Source organism: Panthera leo, chromosome D3, assembly GCF_018350215.1.
Source record: "Panthera leo isolate Ple1 chromosome D3, P.leo_Ple1_pat1.1, whole genome shotgun sequence".
NCBI lineage: Eukaryota > Metazoa > Chordata > Mammalia > Carnivora > Felidae > Panthera > Panthera leo.
In genome coordinates, this window is record NC_056690.1 from 29,636,792 (window position 1) to 29,656,815 (window position 20,024).

General features: G+C 50.8%; 1 protein-coding gene across 2 annotated transcripts in view; it reads left to right on the forward strand.

Moving 5' to 3' along the window:
* The first annotated feature begins 453 nt into the window (after positions 1-453).
* PPIL2 (peptidylprolyl isomerase like 2) overlaps positions 454-20,024 on the forward strand; it is a 30,987-nt gene continuing 11,416 nt past the window's right edge. For both annotated transcript variants that reach the window (XM_042909515.1, XM_042909514.1), the window contains exons 1-10: positions 454-592; positions 3,557-3,606; positions 4,398-4,443; positions 6,590-6,652; positions 8,233-8,284; positions 12,248-12,299; positions 16,448-16,539; positions 17,402-17,491; positions 18,349-18,424; positions 19,169-19,329. In XM_042909515.1, the coding sequence (XP_042765449.1) occupies positions 561-592; positions 3,557-3,606; positions 4,398-4,443; positions 6,590-6,652; positions 8,233-8,284; positions 12,248-12,299; positions 16,448-16,539; positions 17,402-17,491; positions 18,349-18,424; positions 19,169-19,329 (714 nt within the window). In that variant the 5' untranslated portion in view covers positions 454-560. The remainder of the gene's footprint in view (positions 593-3,556; positions 3,607-4,397; positions 4,444-6,589; positions 6,653-8,232; positions 8,285-12,247; positions 12,300-16,447; positions 16,540-17,401; positions 17,492-18,348; positions 18,425-19,168; positions 19,330-20,024) is intronic.

The window sequence follows — 20,024 nt, forward strand, 5'->3', positions numbered from 1 at the left end:
TAAGAGAGATGAGTGAGGGCTTTGGACTCTCGGGCTTAATGGCTACTTGTCCCTAAGCCTCCCAGGAGTGGGCTGGAGGTGGTGGGGACTGAATGGGAGAACGGGTAGACAGCGAATGTGGACGTAGGTTTGGAGACGTCTGCCGTGGAAGGAAGCAGAGATGAGACAGAGGCTGGTGAGACTTAAGGTGGACTTTTTAAAAAATCTGAGAAACCAGGTCAAACCAGGGCAGCCTTGAGCGGGGGTATGGAGAGGAGAAAAGGTCTAGAGAGAGTCTTCTTCGTTCGCCCGAGGAAGTGGGGCTTCGAGGCCCCTCGGCCCCCAGCAGGAGGCAAACCCTACCACAAACTGCCCAGGTGTCCAAGGACTGGGCTGCACCGACTGGGCATGCGCACTTGGCACCAGGCTCCACTGTTCACTCACGCCCTGCGCCCACTTCCGGGGCGGGTCTGCGGGACCCGGAAGTCGTTAGGGAGCTCGGCCGAGAAGTCGGCTTCTAAATCGTTTGCTGTCGTTTTTCCTCACTCGCTGGTCCTGGCACTGCCACCGCTCCCGCCGCCATGGGGAAACGGCAGCATCAGAAGGACAAGATGTAAGTTGAACCGCAGCCGGAAGCGCGGCCCCGCTCGGCCTCAGTGCCCACCTGTCCCGCAGTCCGCGCCGCCCCTCTTCCCTCTCTCAGAGCTGGTTCCCAGAGCCACTCTTAAATGCCGTTTCGTCTCGGAAGCCTTTGTCTCCTCCAAGGCAGGGGAATTACCCCGACCGCCGAGGTCTCCCGGGTTTCTTGGTACTAACACTGTCAGTGCTTCTGAGCGCGGCCTTCCTATCGCGTCGGCGCCGTGCAAGCTCCGGCCCCCCCGCCCCTCCGCCCCTCCGCCCCTCCGCCCCTCCGCTCCTCCGCTCTTGCCCTGGAACGCCCCATCTCCACTCTCGAATTCTGCCCCTAATCAGCCCCTCTTTCTCCTGCACCTCCAGTCTTCCTGTGTGCCGTTCATTGGCTTACACACATCCGGAATCTTCCATTTTAAAACAAACCAGCCTTGCCCCGTGCTCCTGTCCTGCCACCGTGGTTGTTTTTTTGTTTGTTTTCTTCCGAACAAGGCGTCAAAGACCTGTGTCTACTTGCTGTTTTCTGCTGTTTCTTGAAACCGCTCCAGTCAGGCTTTTCTCCCCAGCACTATTCCTGTCAGGATCCTAGTAACTTCTCTGTTGCTAAATCTAGTGGTCAATTCCCAGTTCTCGTTTTGTTGGGCTTGTCAATAGCGTGTGACACGGTTGACCACCTTGCTCCCTCTGAGGCCCTTCTTTGATATCTGAGACCCCATATGCCCTTTTCCATTTGTTTTCCATCTGTCTCAATAGCCTCTCTCAGTCTCCTTTGCTGGGTCTTTCTCCCACTCTCTCAGATTTCAAACGTCCATGTCCCCCACGTTTCTTCTCCCTTTACATTCTCCCTCTCTCATCTTGCAGTAGTCAACTGCTTACTTGACATCTCCAGTTGGAGGTTTGATAGACATCTCACATTTACTTACAAAAAATTTTTTTAGGGGCGCCTGGGTGGCTCAGTCGGTTAGGCGGCGGACTTCGGCTCAGGTCATGATCTCACGGTCCGTGAGTTTGAGCCCCGCGTCAGGCTCTGTGCTGACAGCTCAGAGCCTGGAACCTGTTTCGGAGTCTGTGTCTCCCTCTCTCTGACCCTCCCCCGTTCATGCTCTGTCTCTCTCTGTCTCAAAAATAAATAAACATTAAAAAAAAGAATTTAAAAAAAAATTTTTTTAAATGTTTTTATTTATTTTTAAGACAGTGAGAGAGAGAGAGAGAGAGAGAGAGACAGAGCACCAGTGGGAGAGGGGCAGAGAGAGAGGGAGTCACAGACTCTGAAGCAGGCTCCAGGCTCAGAGCTATCAGCACAGAGCCCGATGTGGGGCTCCAACTCACAAACCGGGAGAGATCGTGACCTGAGCTGAAGTCAGAGACTCAAACGACTGAGCCACCTAGGTGTCCCGACATCTCACATTTAATATGTTGCCCCCTCATTTTCCCTATCTCAGTGGTCATACTGCTACTTAGTTAACACAGGTCAGAAGTCTGGGAGTTAGCCTTGGTGCCTCTTTCCTGAGGCTCTCTCCTCCCCCTGTTCATCAGTAAATCCTGTGGCTCATCCAGGAAGTAAATGTGGGATAGGAGGGCACTCACTAATCCACCAAACCCCTCAGTAGGTAGAGTGTATTTCATCTCCTTTGACATTTTTATTTTTTTATTTATTTTTTATTAAAAAAAAATTTTTTTTTAATGTTTATTTATTTTTGAGACAGAGCATGAACGGGGGAGGAGCAGAGAGTGAGGGAGACACAGAATCGGAAGCAAACTCCAGGCTCTGAGCCATCAGCCCAGAGCCCGATGTGGGGCTCCAACTCACGGGCTGCGAGATTGTGACCTGAGCTGAAGTCAGACGCTTAACCGACTGAGCCACCCAGGCGCCCCTATTTTTTTATTTTTTACTTTTATTTTTTAAAATTTTTTTTAACGTTTATTTATTTTTGAGACAGAGAGAGACAGAGCATGAACGTGGGGGGGTGGTCAGAGAGAGAGGGAGACAGAGAATCTGAAACAGGCTTCAGGCTCTGAGCAGTCAGCACAGAGCCCGACGCGGGGCTCAAACTCACGGACAGTGAGATCGTGACCTGAGCCGAAGTCGGACGCTTAACCGACTGAGCCACCCAGGCGCCCCTCCTTTGACATTTTTAGATGCCTCCTGATTGGTTTTCTATTGCCTCTCTTGCTTGTCCCTCTATTCACAGCTGCCGGAGTGATGCTTTGAGGACTTATGTTAGAGCATGTCAGGGCCCTACTCAGAACCCTCCAGCCGCTTTCCATACCGCTTAAAGTAGATCCACAGCCATCACACAGCTTGTGGGGCCCCTCGTGATCCAACTGCTAGCCTTCTTCACCTGCTGCCACATGCCCCCGTGCACACTCTTCTTCAATGACTTCACCCTTTTCTGAAGACACACCAGCTTTTCCTGTGTCAGGATGTTTATATTGGATAAGCTTGCTTGGTCCCTCTGCCTAGAAAGCTCTTCCCGCACATCTTCACATGGCTTGCTCTTTGCATCATCAAGCCTTCTGTTAAATTCTGTTCATTTCCTTCAGAGCAGAGCAGGACTGTTTGTATTTGCTTACTAGTTTGTGTATGTCTGTGTTGCATCTCACACATTGTAGGTGTTTAATAATCATTTGCTGGGGCGCCTGCATGGCTCAGTCAGTTAAGCGTCCGACTTCAGCTCAGGTCACGATCTCACGGTCCGTGAGTTCGAGCCCCGCGTCAGGCTCTGTGCTGACAGCTCAGAGCCTGGAGCCTGCTTCAGATCCTGTGTCTCCCTCTCTCTCTTCCCCTCCCCCATTCATGCTCTGTCTCTCTCTGTCTCAAAAATTAAAAAAAAAAAAAAAAAAAAGCATTTGCTGAATGAGTGAAATGATTTAATCATCAGTTACTTCTAGAGACTGTCCTCTTTATAAAGGGGGGTGGTAATAAGATTCTCTGTCTCTTCTTTAGGTACATTACCTGTGCTGAATACACTCACTTCTATGGTGGCAAGAAACCAGGTAAGGCATGAAATCTTTCTGTTTTCCTTGATGTGGATGTGTGTGTGTGTGTGTGTGTGTGTGTGTGTGTGTGTGTGTGGCGGGGCGGGGGGTGGGTGTTGTAATTAAGGGCTGATGTTTTTACTACACAATGAGACTATAAAAATTAACAATGAACAAGAACACAAAGTGTAGCAGACAAATGGGTTGAGAACACAGATGATTCACAAAAGAGGATGAAATAAAAAGAGCATATTCTCATAATTGCTGACCGGGGTAAAACCAGCACAGGATTCTTGGAAAGCAAAGCCAGGGCCCACAGCAAGGGTATTAGGATTATGGGAGAAACCCAACCCCAGCGGCTTAAGCAAGTATGTCCTTTTTTCTCTAAGTTCTTTCTTGATGTATTCCATGTGTCCTACCTATTGAAAGGTTTTTAATCCACAGCAGTTTTTGCACTAGGTAATTCACATGAACTTTTTCTTATTTATTTATTTAATTTATTTTTAAAATATTTGTTTATTTTTGAGAAAGAGAGAGCACTAGCGGGGGAGGGGCAGAGAGAGAGGGAGACACAGAATTCGAAGGAGGTTCCAGGCTCCCAAGCTGTCAGCACAGAGCCCGATGTGGGGCTCAAACCCACGAACTTCGAGATCATGACCTGAGCTGAAGTCAGATGCTTAACTGACTGAGTCACCCAGGTGCCCCCACATGAACTTTTTCTTAACATGGAATTGAATTGTTGGTAGGAACACATACATGGAAGTGTTTTACAGAATAAACTTTCCATCTTTTATTTTCATCTTAAACAGATATCCCACAAGCAAATTTTCGTCGCTTACCTTTTGATCACTGCAGGTAAGAGTTTTGAGTGTTTATCTTTCCTTCCTAGTTGTTTTCTGTTACTTAATGACATATTTTGACAGTGAATATGATTTTTGGGGATGCAGATGTGGGTTCTGTCTGTGTTCTCCTGTCTAGATCTTCCTTGAACTGAGAGAAGATGACCTAACAATGATAAGAACTAATATTTCTGCTCATTCGGTGTCTATGTATTTGCATTTTTTTTTTCCAGCCTCTTTCTTGCCTTCCAAGGTAGGTAGACTCTGTTGTTAAGCCTACTTTACAGTTGAGAGGATTAATGTTTAGAAGTGGGAAGTCCCTCACCCATGTGTCACATCCAGGAAGTGATGCCATTGAGGCTTGGACCTGGTGGTCTGACTCCGGGCCCATGTCTTTCATGCTTTACTTTTGGTCCATAGTCTAAGCAGTAACAGCAGCAGCAACAGTCATGGTACTGTGAACCCCTTCCCCCTTCCCTGTGAGCACAGGTTATTGATGAGGATGAGGAGGGACCCAGCTGCAGAGCCACTCAGATGCTTCTTCCCACTGTGGTTGGTATGTGTATGAACAGGTGTGTCTGCTGGAGAAGTGGGGCTAAGATTAATGAACCCCAAGACATTGGGGCTTTGGGGATTGGGCAGGTCCGATGGTCCATTTGGGCCTGAGTTTCTCCAAGCTCAAGCTGTGATCATCCTTGCCCTGGACACATGCTGTGTGTGTGTGTGTGTGTGTGTGTGTGTGTGTGTGTCCCATTGGGCATGATGAGCTTAAGAACTGACAAAGCTCTACTAGTGATCCCAGCACCCTGATTGGGGCAGGTCAGCCAGACACCATAGGGCGAGAAGGGTGCAGGGAAGGCCAGGGATGCAGCCACTGGGTCGGCCCCGAGAGGCTCCCATGTAGCGCTGAGTGAGGGGTTTTCCCTTCTCATAGCACTTGCTCAGGGAGGGTCAGCAAGTGAGACCCAGGCTTCATTGGTTGGATTTCTCCCCACGCCCACCAAGTTTTGTCATCAGCTTCATGGGAATGTGGTATCCTTCAGAGTGGGTATGAATGGATTTTATGGAAATATTTTGGTCCTTGGTTTCCAGTTCCTCCAAGAGATCTCTCTAAGCTGTGTTTCATCTACTTTTTAACTACCTTGGGTTCTGGGTAAAAATGTGCTTTGAGAATATGCCCTTCAAGGCCCGTTTGGGAGAAGATGAATGTGCAGTGTCTTGCCGTTTGGAGCTTGCTTTGGTGCTGGGTCGTGTTCTCATCAGTCCCCTGCAGCACCAGGATCACCACTGGGTTAGAGCAGTAGGTTGGGCCAGAGTGGGGAGGTGGTGAGGTTGCCCCATGGGAGCTTTCTGGGGCAGCATCTGGGGAGGTGATGCCATTGCCACCAGGCGGTCCAGGTCCAGAGGACTGGCCTGTGCCATCTGGACTTTAAGGTGACCGAGGTGCAAACAAGCCAGGTCAACCAGGGCTCTTGATGGCTAGTGATGGAAACCTCATGCAAGAAAAAAGGGTATTGATATAAAGAAGCTCACCAGGTACTGTCTCCCCTCATCTGTGGGCTCTCCTTTTCCAAAGCCAACCCTCCTGAGGTGGCAAATGGCTTGTGGCAGTCTGGATCTCTGCACACCCCTCTACCCCCATATCCATGTATTAGAACTTACCCAGGGCTCCTAGGGCATCGGCTGTTGCCTGAGTCACGTGCCTGTCCCTTGGAAATGTTGGGCAACTGTGTGCACACTCTGGTCAGGAGCAGACAGGGCACCGCCAGACCACAATAGCTCCACAGAGTCTCTTGGGATGCGAGAGGTTAGTTTTCAGTAGAAAAGTATGGCCTGCCTGCTATGTGAGGTTTTGGGGAGTCCCAAACCCAAACCCCCAGCCTCTTTGGGGCTTGAATGTGATCACGTGTGTGTTATATGACACAGTAGAGAGTGTGGGGAGAACCAGGCTTTTGTCATCCCAGGGACCCTTGCCTTGTATTTATTGGTTTGTGTGGGGAGCTTCTGAGGGTCAGGGCTGTAGGGTCACCTCTGTACTGGCACCCAGCCCCGGCTGGCAGAGGAGCACTGGTATTGTTGCAGGAATGAGGGAAGGAGGGAGGAGCAAAGGGAGAAGTCACGGGAATCACTGTATGACTTGGAGTGACTCTGTCCTTTCTTAGTCTCTCTCTGCAGCCCTTCGTCTACCCAGTCTGCACCCCCGAAGGAGTCGTCTTTGACTTGCTGTGAGTTTGCCCTCGACTTTTGAGCTAACAAAAGGGGTGAGGTTGTTGACACCCACTCAGCAAGGGGGTATGGGACCAGCTGGAGGGTTTGTGGCTTCAGGCCATGCTACGCCAGGCCATACTGAAGTCTTGGCAACCTCGGGACCTGAGTGGGCCTCTTGGGGACCCAGGAGGGACTTCCAGGGCCTTAGGGATGAGACAGCAGTGCTGCTGTGACCCCTGGGCAGGCAACCTTGCTGGCAGATGCTGCTGTCCCTGCCTGGGGTGGCATTGACCTCTCTACACACATTGTGGTGGGGGGGGGGGGGCGCTAGTGTTCTAATTGGCCTACCTATCCTGTTTTGGAATGTTAACAAACTGAGTACTTTCCACTTTATGAAAGTAGAGCCATAATTTAGGTACATACTTTCCCAGTGCTGTATTTTGAAGCATGTTGCTTAGTCTTTTTTTTTTTTTTAATGTTTATTTATTTTTTGAGAGAGAGAGAGACAGAGATTGAAAGCGCGCCAGCAGGGGAGGGGCAGAGAGAGAGGGACACTCAGAATCTGAAGCAGGCTCCAGGCTCTGAGCTTTCGGCACAGAGCCTGATGTGGGGCTCGAACCCACCAACCCTGAGATCATGACCTGAGCCAAAGTTGGATGTTTAGCTGACTGAGCCACTCAGGCACCCCAATGTTTAATTTTTGAGAGACAGAGACAGAGACAGAGACAGACAGAGTGCGAGCAGGGGAGGGGCAGAGAGAGAGGGAGACACAGAATCTGAAACAGGCTCCAGGCTCTGAGCTGTCAGCAGAGACCCAGATGCGGGGCTCAAACTCATGAACCATGAGAACATGATGCTTAAGGTCTTATGTTCCAACATAAACCAGCTTCTAAAACTTTCCTGTGTTTTAGTCTTTTAGAAAATGTGGAAAATACTTGACGGTAAAAGGAAAAACTTACCGTAATCACACTGTCAAGGATAACCATTGTCGGTACTTATATTCCTCTTTTTCTGTGAGGTTATTTATGGCAACATGGTTGAGGTAATACTGCAAGGATCGTTCTGAATCCATTTTTCACTCAGTTGTGTCATTCAGAGTTCTCTGGAAGTACACTTTTGTGTTGTTATTTTTATTTTTAAGAAAGAGACAGAGGACAAGCGGGGGAGGGGCAGAGAGTGAGGGAGACACAGAATTGAAGCAGGCTCGAACTCACGAGCTGTGATATCATGACCTGAGCCCAAGTCAGAAGCTTAACCGACTGAGCCACCCAGGTGCCCCTGGAAGTATAATTTTTGATGCTGGCTCAGCACCTCATTGCACAGACGTATCAGCATTTATATATGTCTTTTTTTTTGCTTGTTTATGTTGTTTATATGTAACCACAATAAAAACCCTAGACATGTGTTGAAACCAGAAACACTCCCTTGCTTCCTTGGTCAAGGCTGGATGCTCCTCTTCTTGGCTTCTGCTAGCAGAAGTGAAGTAGAGCAAAGCCTGTTCATAGCCCTCACCTGGACGCAGCCCTCCTAAGCTGTGACCTCCTCACCAGCCTGCACCTGACTGCCTTACTGACACTGTGTCTTCTCTTCCCTTCAGTAACATCGTCCCTTGGCTTAAGAAGTATGGGACCAACCCCAGCAATGGAGAGGTAGGTGGCCGGGCAGGAGTTTAAGTGATGCCAGTGAATGCTATCCTCTTGTCTGACCTTTTGTTCTGTGGTTTTCATGTACATGCAAGCGCAGTAGAGGACTGTTCACGAGGCATGGTGAGCAGGACTGTCCTCCTCCCCCTTCCCCACATTGTTCCTTTCCAGAAATGTTCCCGAAGTGCACACGCATATGCATAAATGTACATCTTCTTTCCTTGGGCCATGGTTGTAATCACAGGCGCGAACTCCTCTGTACTTGCTCTCCCCCTTCCCCCACCCCTGCAGTGTGTTGAAGACCTGAACATGGGTGCATAGAGCCCTGCTGCGTTCTGTGGTGGCTGCATGCGTCCTCCTGTAGGGAGGACATGTGCTGCTGAAGCACATCTGAAGTCCCCTGCTGTTACTAACAGCAGATAGGGACTACCCTTGTGCATGTTTCTTTGGGCACATGTGGGAGTGTCCTTCCAGGACGGCTAGGTCACAGGGTGGGAGTATTTTCAGTTTGGGTAGCCACTGGCAAATTGTCCTCCAGAGAAGTTGCAAACGCCTGTTTCTTCATACCCTCAACAACCATGGATATCATCAATTTTTTAAAAAATTTTTGTTGCCTCGGGGTGAAAACACTTTTTAACTTTTTTTTTTTCTTAAGATTTTATTTTTATGTAATCTCTACACCCAGCATGGGCTTCGAACCCACAACCCTAAGATCACGGGTTTCAGACTCTACTGACGGAGCCAGCCAGGTGCCCCTTAATTTGTATTTTTATCATGAGTTAGGTTAAGCAGGTATTTATATGTCGTGTATATAGGTCCAATGACACGAATTCTGTGTCGCTCAGGAAGAGGTTCCCAGAGCCAAGTTCCAGCTTATTCTCCTCTTTTGCCCCCCCACTGCACACCTCCATCACAAACCTGTGGTGTTCCTATATTTTACACATTCTGTTGGTCCCTTTTCTTCTGAGAGGTCTCTCTCTTTCCCTCACACTGCAGCCCAGGCCCATTTCTTCATTTCTTCAGTTGCATCCATTTATTCAGCGTGGTGGTAGCCTGTGCTGTGTGCAGGGCCAGTGAGCCGTGAGCTGTGGAGGCAGAGGTATTCACCGACAGGCAGGCTGGGGGTGGGGGGCTTGGGGAACGTCTGGAGCAGCGCAGCGCCGTTGAAGCTGAGACCTGGAGACGGAGGGGGATGGGGAAATGGTGGCAGATAGAGGCACATGGGCGGTGGGGGGAGGCTTGGAGGCCGTGGGAGGAGCGTGAGTTTGTTCTGGGGGGTGGTGCTGGAAGCTGGGCAGGGTTTCAAGCCCAAGCGTGTTGTGATCCTGCCTGTGTTCTAAAGGCTCACTTTGGCTGCCCTGTGGGAAACAGGACTATGTGTAGTCAAGGGTGGAAGGTGGGAAAGCAGCCAGGGAGGGGGCTGTGCACTTGTGTCTGTGTAAGAGGTGGTGTGTGAGTTTGGACCAGGGTAAGGCGGGGGAGGTGGCACAAAGAGGCTGGACCCAAGATGGCTGTGAAGGGTGGGCCTGTGGGACTTGCTGGGCCATCACATCAGGGTCTATGTGTCCCCAGGGCAGGGGGAGAGCTCAGTAGAAATCTTCAAGTGCAGCCACGTTTTGAGAGGACTGGGTCAGTTAGCACATTCTGTGCCATGGACAACAGGTGGAACCGGGTGATCCAGCCTGTGCTTGGCACTCCGGGCCAGTGCAGCTTTGGCAGGAAGGTGGATCCCTCAGAAGCAGAGCCATGGGCAGGGCAGCAGGAGGGAGCTGGGAGCATGGAGTGAGGGTGGGCAGTTGGAGTGGAGGGGGGAATGAGGGGGGCCAGCAGGGAGGGTGGGGACTTCTGTGGGACTTTAGAGGACAAGTCAACTCCAGGGTGTCCAAGGGAGGTGTTTGAGGCTAAGAGGTCAACCTGATGAAATATGGACTGTTCAAGAAGGAGGAGTGTGAGGACGAGGTGGGCAGGGTGGGTTCTGGCACGGTGGAGTGGAGAGCTGGCCCAGGGGGCTGGGGTTGGAACCCTGTCTGCTGGGATGAGGTCTTGACCTGACTGAGAAGATAGTAAGCTGGGTGTGGCCCAACTAGTTCTGTGACAGAGACCCTTGAGAACATGGAGAGTGGAGGCCATCGTCAGGGAGGCCCAGGAGGACCTGGCTGCTGTGAGGCTTGAGGGCGAGGTAGTGAGAGGGTGAGCGATGTGAACAGTGTCCTGGTTGGCAGCCTGGGACAAGTGAAATGTCACTGGTTCTTTACTTAGCCGAGGTCTTATTACCTGTTTTCTGGAGGCCCTTCTGTGCTATCTGGGCTCCTCTGGCACTTGTGACAGGGTGTAGGGTGCTTTAGGCCCCTTGGATCAGGTGAGTGGCTCCCCTGCCCTTGGATGAGACAGGGCTAGACCAGTGGTGCATGTTCTGGGCCCGGCCGCCCAGAGCCTGTGGACTTTTCTCTCAGGTGGTTGAGGTGCTGCTGGTGGTCTGGCCTCCCTAAGGAGAGTGCTCTCTTTCAGGTGTCTGCTGTGTCCTTCCTCATTTGTTGTCATTTGAAAGTGTGACTGGCAGTGTTTTTCTGTGAGGCTGTCTGCTGGGAGCCACTGTGGGCTTCCAGGGGCTTCCTATGGGGTCTGTGCTGCCTGCCTGTGCCCCGTGCGATTGGCTTGTGTTTGGGGTACATTGCCTTCCCTGACATGAAGGTCACTTCTGCCTCAGTGGAGCATCTGATGTTGGGGCTCCTCTGCTGCTGAGGGTCTGTGCTTTGTGGTGTCAATGGTGTCTTTTAGGCCCCACTCTGCCCCTGACCCCTCTCATGTTTTCTTGTCCATATGTCCTCTGTCTCCTTCCCAGTGGATATGGTTACTGTGGACATTTTGCTTCTCAGGTGCTTGTCAGGACCCCCAAAACATGTAGATGTCCTGGGCTTGGCCTCCCGCCAGGAGTTGTATATGGGGTCTCTCTGGGTTGGGTCATGTGCCTGGGCCTGAAGGAGGAGGGCTTTCTGATGGGAGCAACCTCAGAGCAGGGACCCTGTTGTCTGTCGTAGAGTCTAATGCTCACCTGCACTGGTGAGAAGGGCCATTGAGTGGCAAAGGAAGGGATGAAACCAGCTGTGGAGGAACAAGGGTGGGCTGGCCAGCAGGCAGTGGCCTCACAAGGCTTTGCATGTGGCCTGGCCACTCAGGAGGGTGAGGACATGGGGGCCTGGCCCAGGGATGCCCACCCAGCGTTTTCTCTGTGTGTTAGGTAGTCAGGGTTGGGCCCGCACCAGAGTGGTCAGAGGCTGCCAGGTTGTGGGCCCTCAGGTGCTCCTAGGTGCACAGCCTTGCCTCCCCTTCTGGGGTCTCCACAGCCCCCTTCACTGCCTCCAACCCAGCCCTCCCACACTGGGGCAGCATTTTTCCTCTGGCTGCCTGGACTTTGTTTTATTGTAAAGTTTCCCACAGAAGAGATAAACTGCAGACAGTGCAGGAACTTTGGAAAATAGAGGATCCATCACAATCACTCAGCATTTGGGTATATTGATTCCTTTCCCCCCACTTTTTAATATTCTGTTTTAAATAGTCATACAGCAGAATTGTAGATGCCCATCTATGTATCCACCACCCAGAAGAAGAAATACACACATTTTTTAGCTTCAGAAGTAATCAGTGCTCACAATAAAAATGTCTGAACATTTGAGAAGTATAAAACAAACCTCCACACTCAGCCTCCACCTGTAGCTGGGGGTCCGCCCCTGTGAGCAGTTCAGTTTGCCCACTTAGAGCCTGGGTTGTACAGCCCATCTTGTCCAGGTTACTTCTGTGTCCTGGGGGCCTTGGGTCAGCACCTGTGTGGCTTTTCCTCTTGCCTGTAGCTGTAAAGGCTTGCTTGGTCAGAGACCTCCAGTCTCTGCTTCACCTAGCCTCATAGCCTCAGCATTTCTTCACATCAGCCACTTATTCATTATTACTAATTATTAATTATTTTCCTTCCAGAAGCTGGATGGGAGGTCCCTGATCAAGCTGAACTTTGCAAAGAACAACGAAGGTGAGTGATCCCTTTGACACCCAATTCAAAAATTGGCCCACAGACCCCATAGCCCCTGTCTCTCACCAAGATCTCTGCAGAATCCATCATTCCTTTCTGATCAAGCCAGACATGGTTTTTTTTCTTTTTTATGTTTATTTATTTTTGAGAGAGAGACAGAGCATGTGCGAGTGAGGGAGAGGCAGAGAGAGGGAGAGAGGGAGAGAAATCCTAAGCAGACCCCATCATATTGGCACAGAGCCCGACCCGAGGCTCAGTCTCCTGAATCATGAGATCATGACTTGAGCTGAAATCAAGAGTCAGGTGCTTAACTGACTGAGCCACCCAGGCACCCCATCCCAGGCACTTAATTTTTCAAAGATGTAGGGGCATCTGGCTGGCTCAGTCAATGGACAACATGACTCTTGAGTTTAAGCCCCATGTTGGCAGTAGAGGTTACTTAAAATTATAAAATGATTAAAGTAGCAAAGGTTTATATGTACTTTACCCCAATTAAAAAAAAAAAGATGTATAATTTTTCCTTAAAGTTCCAAGTTGTTTAAAGCTGGGGGTGGGTGGGATATTTCTTCCCGCAAGGGCAGCGGGGCTGTGAGGGTTGTTGGTGGCCTTTGTGTGTATAGTTGGGTCCTGTGGGCATGGACCCTGTCTGGATGAGGCGCTGGTCTGCTCATCACTGGGACCAGAAGCTGCTCAGACTGAGGCCCAGGGCAGTAGGTATGGGCAGTGTGATGGATTCGCCAGGCAGCTCTTAGTCTGGGCTTCTCCTCACCACTGGTTGTAAAGCCCACCCCAGCCCTGGGGTCCTCCTGCTTTATATCTCTCTGCACCCTCAGCCATTCTTTTTTTTGTTTTGTTTTTTTTTAATGTTTGTTTATTTTTGAGAGAAAGTGCAAGTGGAGGAAGGGCAGAAAGAGAGGGACAGAGGATCTGAAGCAGGCTCTGTGCTGACAGCAGTGAGCCCGATGCCGGGCTTGAACTTATGAACCGCGAGATTGTGACCTGAGCCAAAGTTAAATACTCAACGACTGATCCACCCAGGTGCCCCTCCCTCCACCATTCTTATTCATCAGATACCAGAGTTGAGGTGACCCCCACAGGCACCAACCTTGCTCTTGGTTCTTTATGGGCCTGGCACAGTTCTCTTGGCCCATATAGATGCCATGGTGGGGGTTGTCTCTGCTAACCAGGAACGTACATTTTGGGGAGATGCTGAAACACGTGAAGCTGGGACCGGGCAGTCCTATCTCACCCCAGAGTCCGGCTCACAATAGGTGCTAGTTCGCTGTAAATGAGTGAGTGTGCACAGTGCTTTGTGGACAGTCCCTGGAGGTCAGGGACCGGTAGCCAAGTGGTGTAGATCTTCCTCTCTGAGATCAGCGGAGTCAGAGAGGCCCACAGTGTGTCTCTCATTCAGCAAATATTTACTGAGCACCTACCACATGCAGAAAGCAGAATAGGCTACATCCCTTCTGGAATAAAAGCTTCTGGAATGGCAAGGGAGGAAACTGGAAAACAGATCACCTTAGTGTGTCAGATGCTGCTTCTACCACCAACCAAAGTTAAAGATGAGGGAAGAGACTCCTAGGAAAACACACTGATAGAATTTGAGTGGGAATCTGATGAGAGAGGAGGCCTGTGGAGATGTGGGGGAAAGCATTCCAGGCAGGGGGCACAGCCAGTGCAAAGGCCCTGAGCAGTCCATTATTGCTGGAATAGTACAAGGGGTGGAAGCAGGGGCTTCGGTCAGAGGGGTCAGGGTTGGGGACAGTGCCGGGCAGCCATGCAGGGTCCAGGCAGCCACAGGACTCTCAGATACCAGCCAGAGAGGAAAAGACAAGTTTGACCTTTCACCTGTTTGGTTTTTTTAAACAGTTTTGACCAGTAAGCACCTTTCTTTGCTCTCTTTCTTTATGTTTATTTATTTTGAGAGAGAGAACCAGAGTGTGGGCGAGCGAGCGAGGGAAGGACAGAGAGAAATTGAGAGAGAATCCCAAGTGGGCTCCACGCTGACACAGGGCTCAAACCCATGAACTGATATCATGACCCAAGCTGAAATCAAGAGTTGGATGTTCAAATGACTGAGTGCCCTTTTTGCTTTGTTTTTAATTGAAAATTTCAGACACATTAAAGTAGAATTAGTATGGTGATCCCCTGCCCCACATCCATCACCCAGCTTCAGTCCCATCCACTCAGGGCTGTCTGATTTTATCTGTGCTGCCATGTGCATAGGTGATTTTGAAGCAAATATCAGGTACTGTATCATTTCATGCTTAAGTACGTTAATGTGTATCTCTAGAAGATAAGGACTCCAAAACTAGTCATACTACCATCATCCCACCTAAAAAATTAACAGGAATTCCTTAGTATTGTCAAATATCCAGCCAGTGGTCAAATTTCTGGAATGCATTCCTTTTTTTTTTTTTTAAGTTTTCAAATCAAGATTTTTTTTTTAAGTCCACACAAATCCGTGTCTTTGATATCTAAGTCTCTTAGTCTGCAAATATTCTCCTGCCCTTTTTTCTCAGTTTATTTGTTGAGACTTACTTGAACAGGCTTCCTGGCTGCCTGGTGCCGAGTTGGCAGGGCAGGGGCAGGGAGGGCAATGGGAGTTTGTTGCAGTAACATAGGTGACGGAATGTGGCAAGGTCTGAGATGGAGGATGGGGCCAGGGTGGTGATAGTTAGCAGTGGGTTGGGGGCTGATGGAGCAGACTCTTCCAAGGAAGGCCAAGTAGGGGTTGGGTTTTGCAGAATGACTAGGAGTTTCCCAGTGGAGTGGGAGGAGGGGGCTTGAGTATCTGACTGTCCCTCTGGGTCTCCACTCTGGGCATGCTGACACAGAGTTCTGCCTCCTCCTTTTCTCTGACCTTGGGCCTTTCTCTGGTCTCTGCGTGTCCTCCCTCCCTCCCTCCTGTCTTTCCTTCTGTCCGTCCGTCCTTCCTCCCTCCCTTCCTCCTTCTTTCCCTTTCCTTCCTTCCTTCCTTCCTTCCTTCCTTCCTTCCTTCCTTCCTTCCTCTTTCTTTCCCCCGTTTATTAATTCATTCATTTATTATTTATTTATGTATTTATAATTTACATCCAAGTTAGTTAGCATATAGTGCAATAATGATTTCAGGGAGTAGAGTCCAGTGACTCATCCCCTACATATAACAACCAGTGCTCATCCCAACAAGTGTTCTCCTTAATGCCCCTTGCCCATTTAGCACATGCCTCCATCCACAAGCCCTCCAGCAACCCTCAGTTTGTTTTCTATATTTAAGAGTATCTTATGTTAGGGGCACCTGGGTGGCTCAGTTGGTTGAGCATCTGACTTCAGCTCAGGTCATAATCTCGTGGTTTGTGAGTTCGAGCCCCGCGTCAGGCTCTGTGCTGACAGCTCAGAGCCTGGAGCCTGCTTTGGATTCTGTGTCTCCCTCTCTTTCTGTCCCTCCCCTGCTCATGCTCTATCTTTTTCACTCTCTCAAAAATAAGTAAACATTAAAAAACAAAAACAAAATAAGAGTCTCTTATGTTTTGTTCCCTTTCCCTGTTTTTATATTATTTTTGCTTCCCTTATGTTCATCTGTTTTGTATCTTAAATTCCACATATGAGTGAAGTCATATGATATTTGTCTTTCTCTAATTTCATTTAGCATAATACCCTCTAGTTCCACCCATGTAGTTGCAAATGGCAAGATTTCATTCTTTTTGATTGCCGAGTAATACTCCATTGTGTGTGTGTGTGTGTGTGTGTGTGTGTGTGTGTGTGTGTGTGTGTGTATACACCACATTTTCTTTATCCATTCATCCATCGATGGACATGTGGGCTCTTTCCATACTTTGGCCATTGTCAGCAGCACTATATAAACATGGGGGTGCATGTGTCCCCTCGAAACAGCATACCTGTATCCCTTGGATAAATACCTAGTAGTGCAATTGCTGGGTCGTAGGGTAGTTCTATTAATTTTTTGAGGAACCTCCACGCTGTTTTCCAGAGTGGCTGCACCGGTTTGCATTCCCACCAGCAATTCAAAAGGGTTCTTCTTTCTCCACATCCTCGCCAATATCTGTTGTTGCCTGAGTTGTTAATGTGAACCATTCTGACAGGTGTGAGGTGTATCTCATTGTGGTTTTGATTTGTATTTCCCTGATGATGAGCCTTCTTTCTAGGAAAGTACCACTGCCCAGTGCTATTCACCGTGTTCACCAACAATACCCACATCGTAGCTGTCAAGACCACAGGCAATGTCTATACCTATGAGGTGGGTTCTTGGGAACTGTATCCCATGCAGGCTCTTTGGGTGTATGTTCCAGGGAAACCCTGGGCTGGCGTTAAGGTTGCACTGGGTGCAGTGGGCACAGCCTGTCCCCGTGGAGCCTACATTCTGAGAGCCGTCAGCACAGACAGGAAGAGGTGTGCCCTTCCTGCAGCCTCCAGACCTGAAACCTGGCCAGTTCTTTTGTACCCCAGGGGTCCTTCCCACCATCTTCATCTTCACTGACTGGGCCCTGGAAGGGAACCTGTGCTCTTGAGGGCAGGCCTGGGGCTGAGGGGAGCATGGAGCCCCCCTCCACCGCGTCCTGGTGCAGTCCCCAGGAGGAGCAGATGCAGGCTGGTGGGCAAGTGTGAGGGTGAGGAGGCCCTGATTTCCATACCTGTCCTCCTGCTCTGGGTATGCCAGCACAGGGTACAGAGCAGGGTGTGGGCCCCATGTTGCAGGGAAACCCTCCCTGAGATGTTATCAGACCTGTCACCAGCTGTTGGCAGGGTCCTGGTGGCCAGTGCCACCCTAGGGGCTCCAGGGGTCACTTTTGCCCAAAGAGTGCACAGATTTGGTGGAAGGGCTTTGATAGAGATGCATGGCTGGCCTTGTTGAGCCTGCTTATTGACATAAGATGTGTATCATGAGAGTGTCCTTTGGTGAGCTTTGCTCAAATGGCTGAATTTGAATCTTTCAGGCTCATCAAGCTCCGCCCTCAGTGGTGGGGCCACTGCTGTGAGCCCTTGGTGGGTCCCGTCTTTTTCCTCACCTCTGAGATGGCGCTGTCATCTGGGTGGGCTCCAGACTCCTGGTGCCAGCATTGGGGCCAGCACTGTAACAGTGGGCTCTCTCTTGGCTGTAGGCAGTGGAGCAACTAAATATCAAGGCCAAGAACTTCCGAGACCTGCTGACAGATGAGCCCTTCTCTCGGCAGGACATCATCACCCTCCAGGTGGGTGTCCCCTTCCCACTGCTGTTCCCAGGAGGGACCGTGGCACTCCTCTGCCAACTCCACCTCTCCACCCAGGCTCTGTGACCTGCCTGCTGTTTCCCAGCTGCCCTCAGCTCCTGGCAGCGCCCCTGCTCTCTGTCAGCCTGGGCCTTCACGAGGCTGCTTCACATCTCTTCTTCCAGTGCCTGCCCTTGCTACGTCAAGGCCGCTCCTCTCTGCCCCAGAGCCATCTCCGTATCCAAGTGGGAGAGGATGGGCTGGCGTGTGCTCTACCCCAGTGGTGAGCGTAGGGCTAGGGCGTGCCTCTGAGTGTCAGAGAGTGGGTTCCTGAAAGACCTGGACTTAGAAACCAGGGGTGGCCTTTGTGGACCCCTCCCGTCCAGGGCTTATCCTGTCCTCATCGGAGGTCCGTGCACATTCCCTCCCACAGTGTGGGCTTGCTGTCACCAGGACCTGAGGCACCACGGGGTCTGTGGCACCCGGCCGAAGGGAGCATGGGGTGTGGCATGTGGGAGGCTAAGATGGGTGCCCCATTCTGCCTGCATCCCCTCCACGAAACTCCATCCGTCCCATGGCTGCCTGATGCGAGACATGCTCATCTTCCGTGTGCTAGGGAGAAGGGGACACAGTTTGGAGAGCAGCTAGCCATTTGTATCACTATCCCCACCCCACCCCTGCTCCTGGCCGTGCTCAGGCAGAGCCCTCCCCTGACCCCTGACGCCCACCCTCCATTCCCTGCTCGACACCCCAGATCTCTGTGCTGCCACTGGCCTCTCCTTCCCAACCCCAGCACTCAGGCCACCTGCCCATCCCTTGCTGCCTGGCTCACTGTGCTGTGTGTGTTCTTTTTGCTGCAGGACCCCACCAATTTGGACAAATTCAATGTCTCCAACTTCTTTCATGTGAAGAATAACATAAAAATAACAGATCCTGGTAGGTGCAATGGCAGCTGGTCTGCGTGCCAGGGGTTTGGGTGCCAGTGCTTTCTGGGTAATTTACCTCGCCTTCCTGAGGGCTGGAGCATCCAGGAGTCTTGCTCAAGCCTAGACTGGCTACTCTTAGCTTCTGTGCTGAAGTTGGCAGGACCTTGTTGGCCCATGCCTGCCCACAGGGGGCCTGTTGTGGGCGTCCCAGCTGGGGCCAGTATCCTTGGTGCCCACCGCCTCATGCCATGGAGGCCTGGCTGCCGCCTCTTCCCCACTCAATACCCAGCTCCAAGGCCCTTCTAGGCCGCTTCCTCTCCCAGGTCCTCCACTCGCTTCTTAGAAATTGGCTCTGTTCTCATTGTGGGAATAGGTAGTCAGTGAGGGGTGGTGACTGTGGCCTCTGTTCAGCTAGTTGGTTGCTGCCCCCAGTGTCATTTGGTGCAGGGCTGTGTATGAGCCACTGGGGCCAGGTCACGGCTGGGGACAGACCAGAGCCGACTGTGGAGAACACTGTGGGCGGGTTGACTTGTACCCTTGTGAGCCGTTTCCTCGCTCTCTCTCCCTCTGCACACCCTTTTCTTCATCATAGCTACCAGGAAAGCATCACTGTGATGGAGGTTCAGGTTACCCAGCCTAAGTCCTAGCCTGGGCTTCCACTATTACAGCGGGCTCTGGCCTCCTGTCCCTGTCGTGCACATCTGGGGACATTGCTGGGGGCTTGGCTGATCAGGGCCACTGTGCTGTTTTATAGATGAAGAAAAGGCCAAACAGGACCCATCTTATTATTTGAAAAATACAAACGCCGAGACCCGAGAGACGCTGCAGGAGCTCTACAAAGAGTTCAAAGGGGACGAGGTTCTGGCTGCCACCATGAAAGTCCCAGAGAAGAAGAAAGTGGACAAGCTGAATGCTGTGAGTAGGCAGAGGGCCACACAGCTGCCAGCTCAGCCAGCCTGCCCAGCTCAGCCCCTCAGAGGTCTTGGTGAAGGGACTCATGGAGGCCCTGGGATACACTTGGAGGGGGGTGGCCAGGACCCCTCAGAGCCCACATGCCCCTTGGAGGCCCATAGGTGGGCTGCATTGAAAATGGGCCTCAGGAGGCTGGGGATAGCAGGTGGGGTGCTGGAGGCCACACATGGCCTGTTCGGGCAGGGCTATGGGGGATGAGGAGGATAGAGGGGGCTCTGAGGCTACATCCTTAAAGAATTATCCAGAAATATTTGCAAAAGTAAGAAAAGAAAGGTTGTGGTTAATAATCCCATTCCTCTAAAACAGCAGCACTTAGTATTTTGATTTATTTTCTTCTAATGGGGAGAAATCTTTTTTTTCCCACTGTCTTAGATAAAAATAAAACCTATTGGGGTTTATTTTTTCCTGATTAAAAAGGCAGTGTGTTTACTGTGAAAAGTGGAAACGTTTGCAAAAGAACTAGAGTCCCTGGTACTGTGAATACCAGAGGTGACCAGTTTCTACTTACTTCCAGGGTTTCAGTTTACACGAGAGCCTTGGCCAGCTCAGCCTCAGCCTCCTGCACAGGCGGGGCCCTGTGTTGCGGGCACACTGGCTTGGTCCCCTCAGTCCGTGAGCTCTTAGAGGGCCCGGCCCCC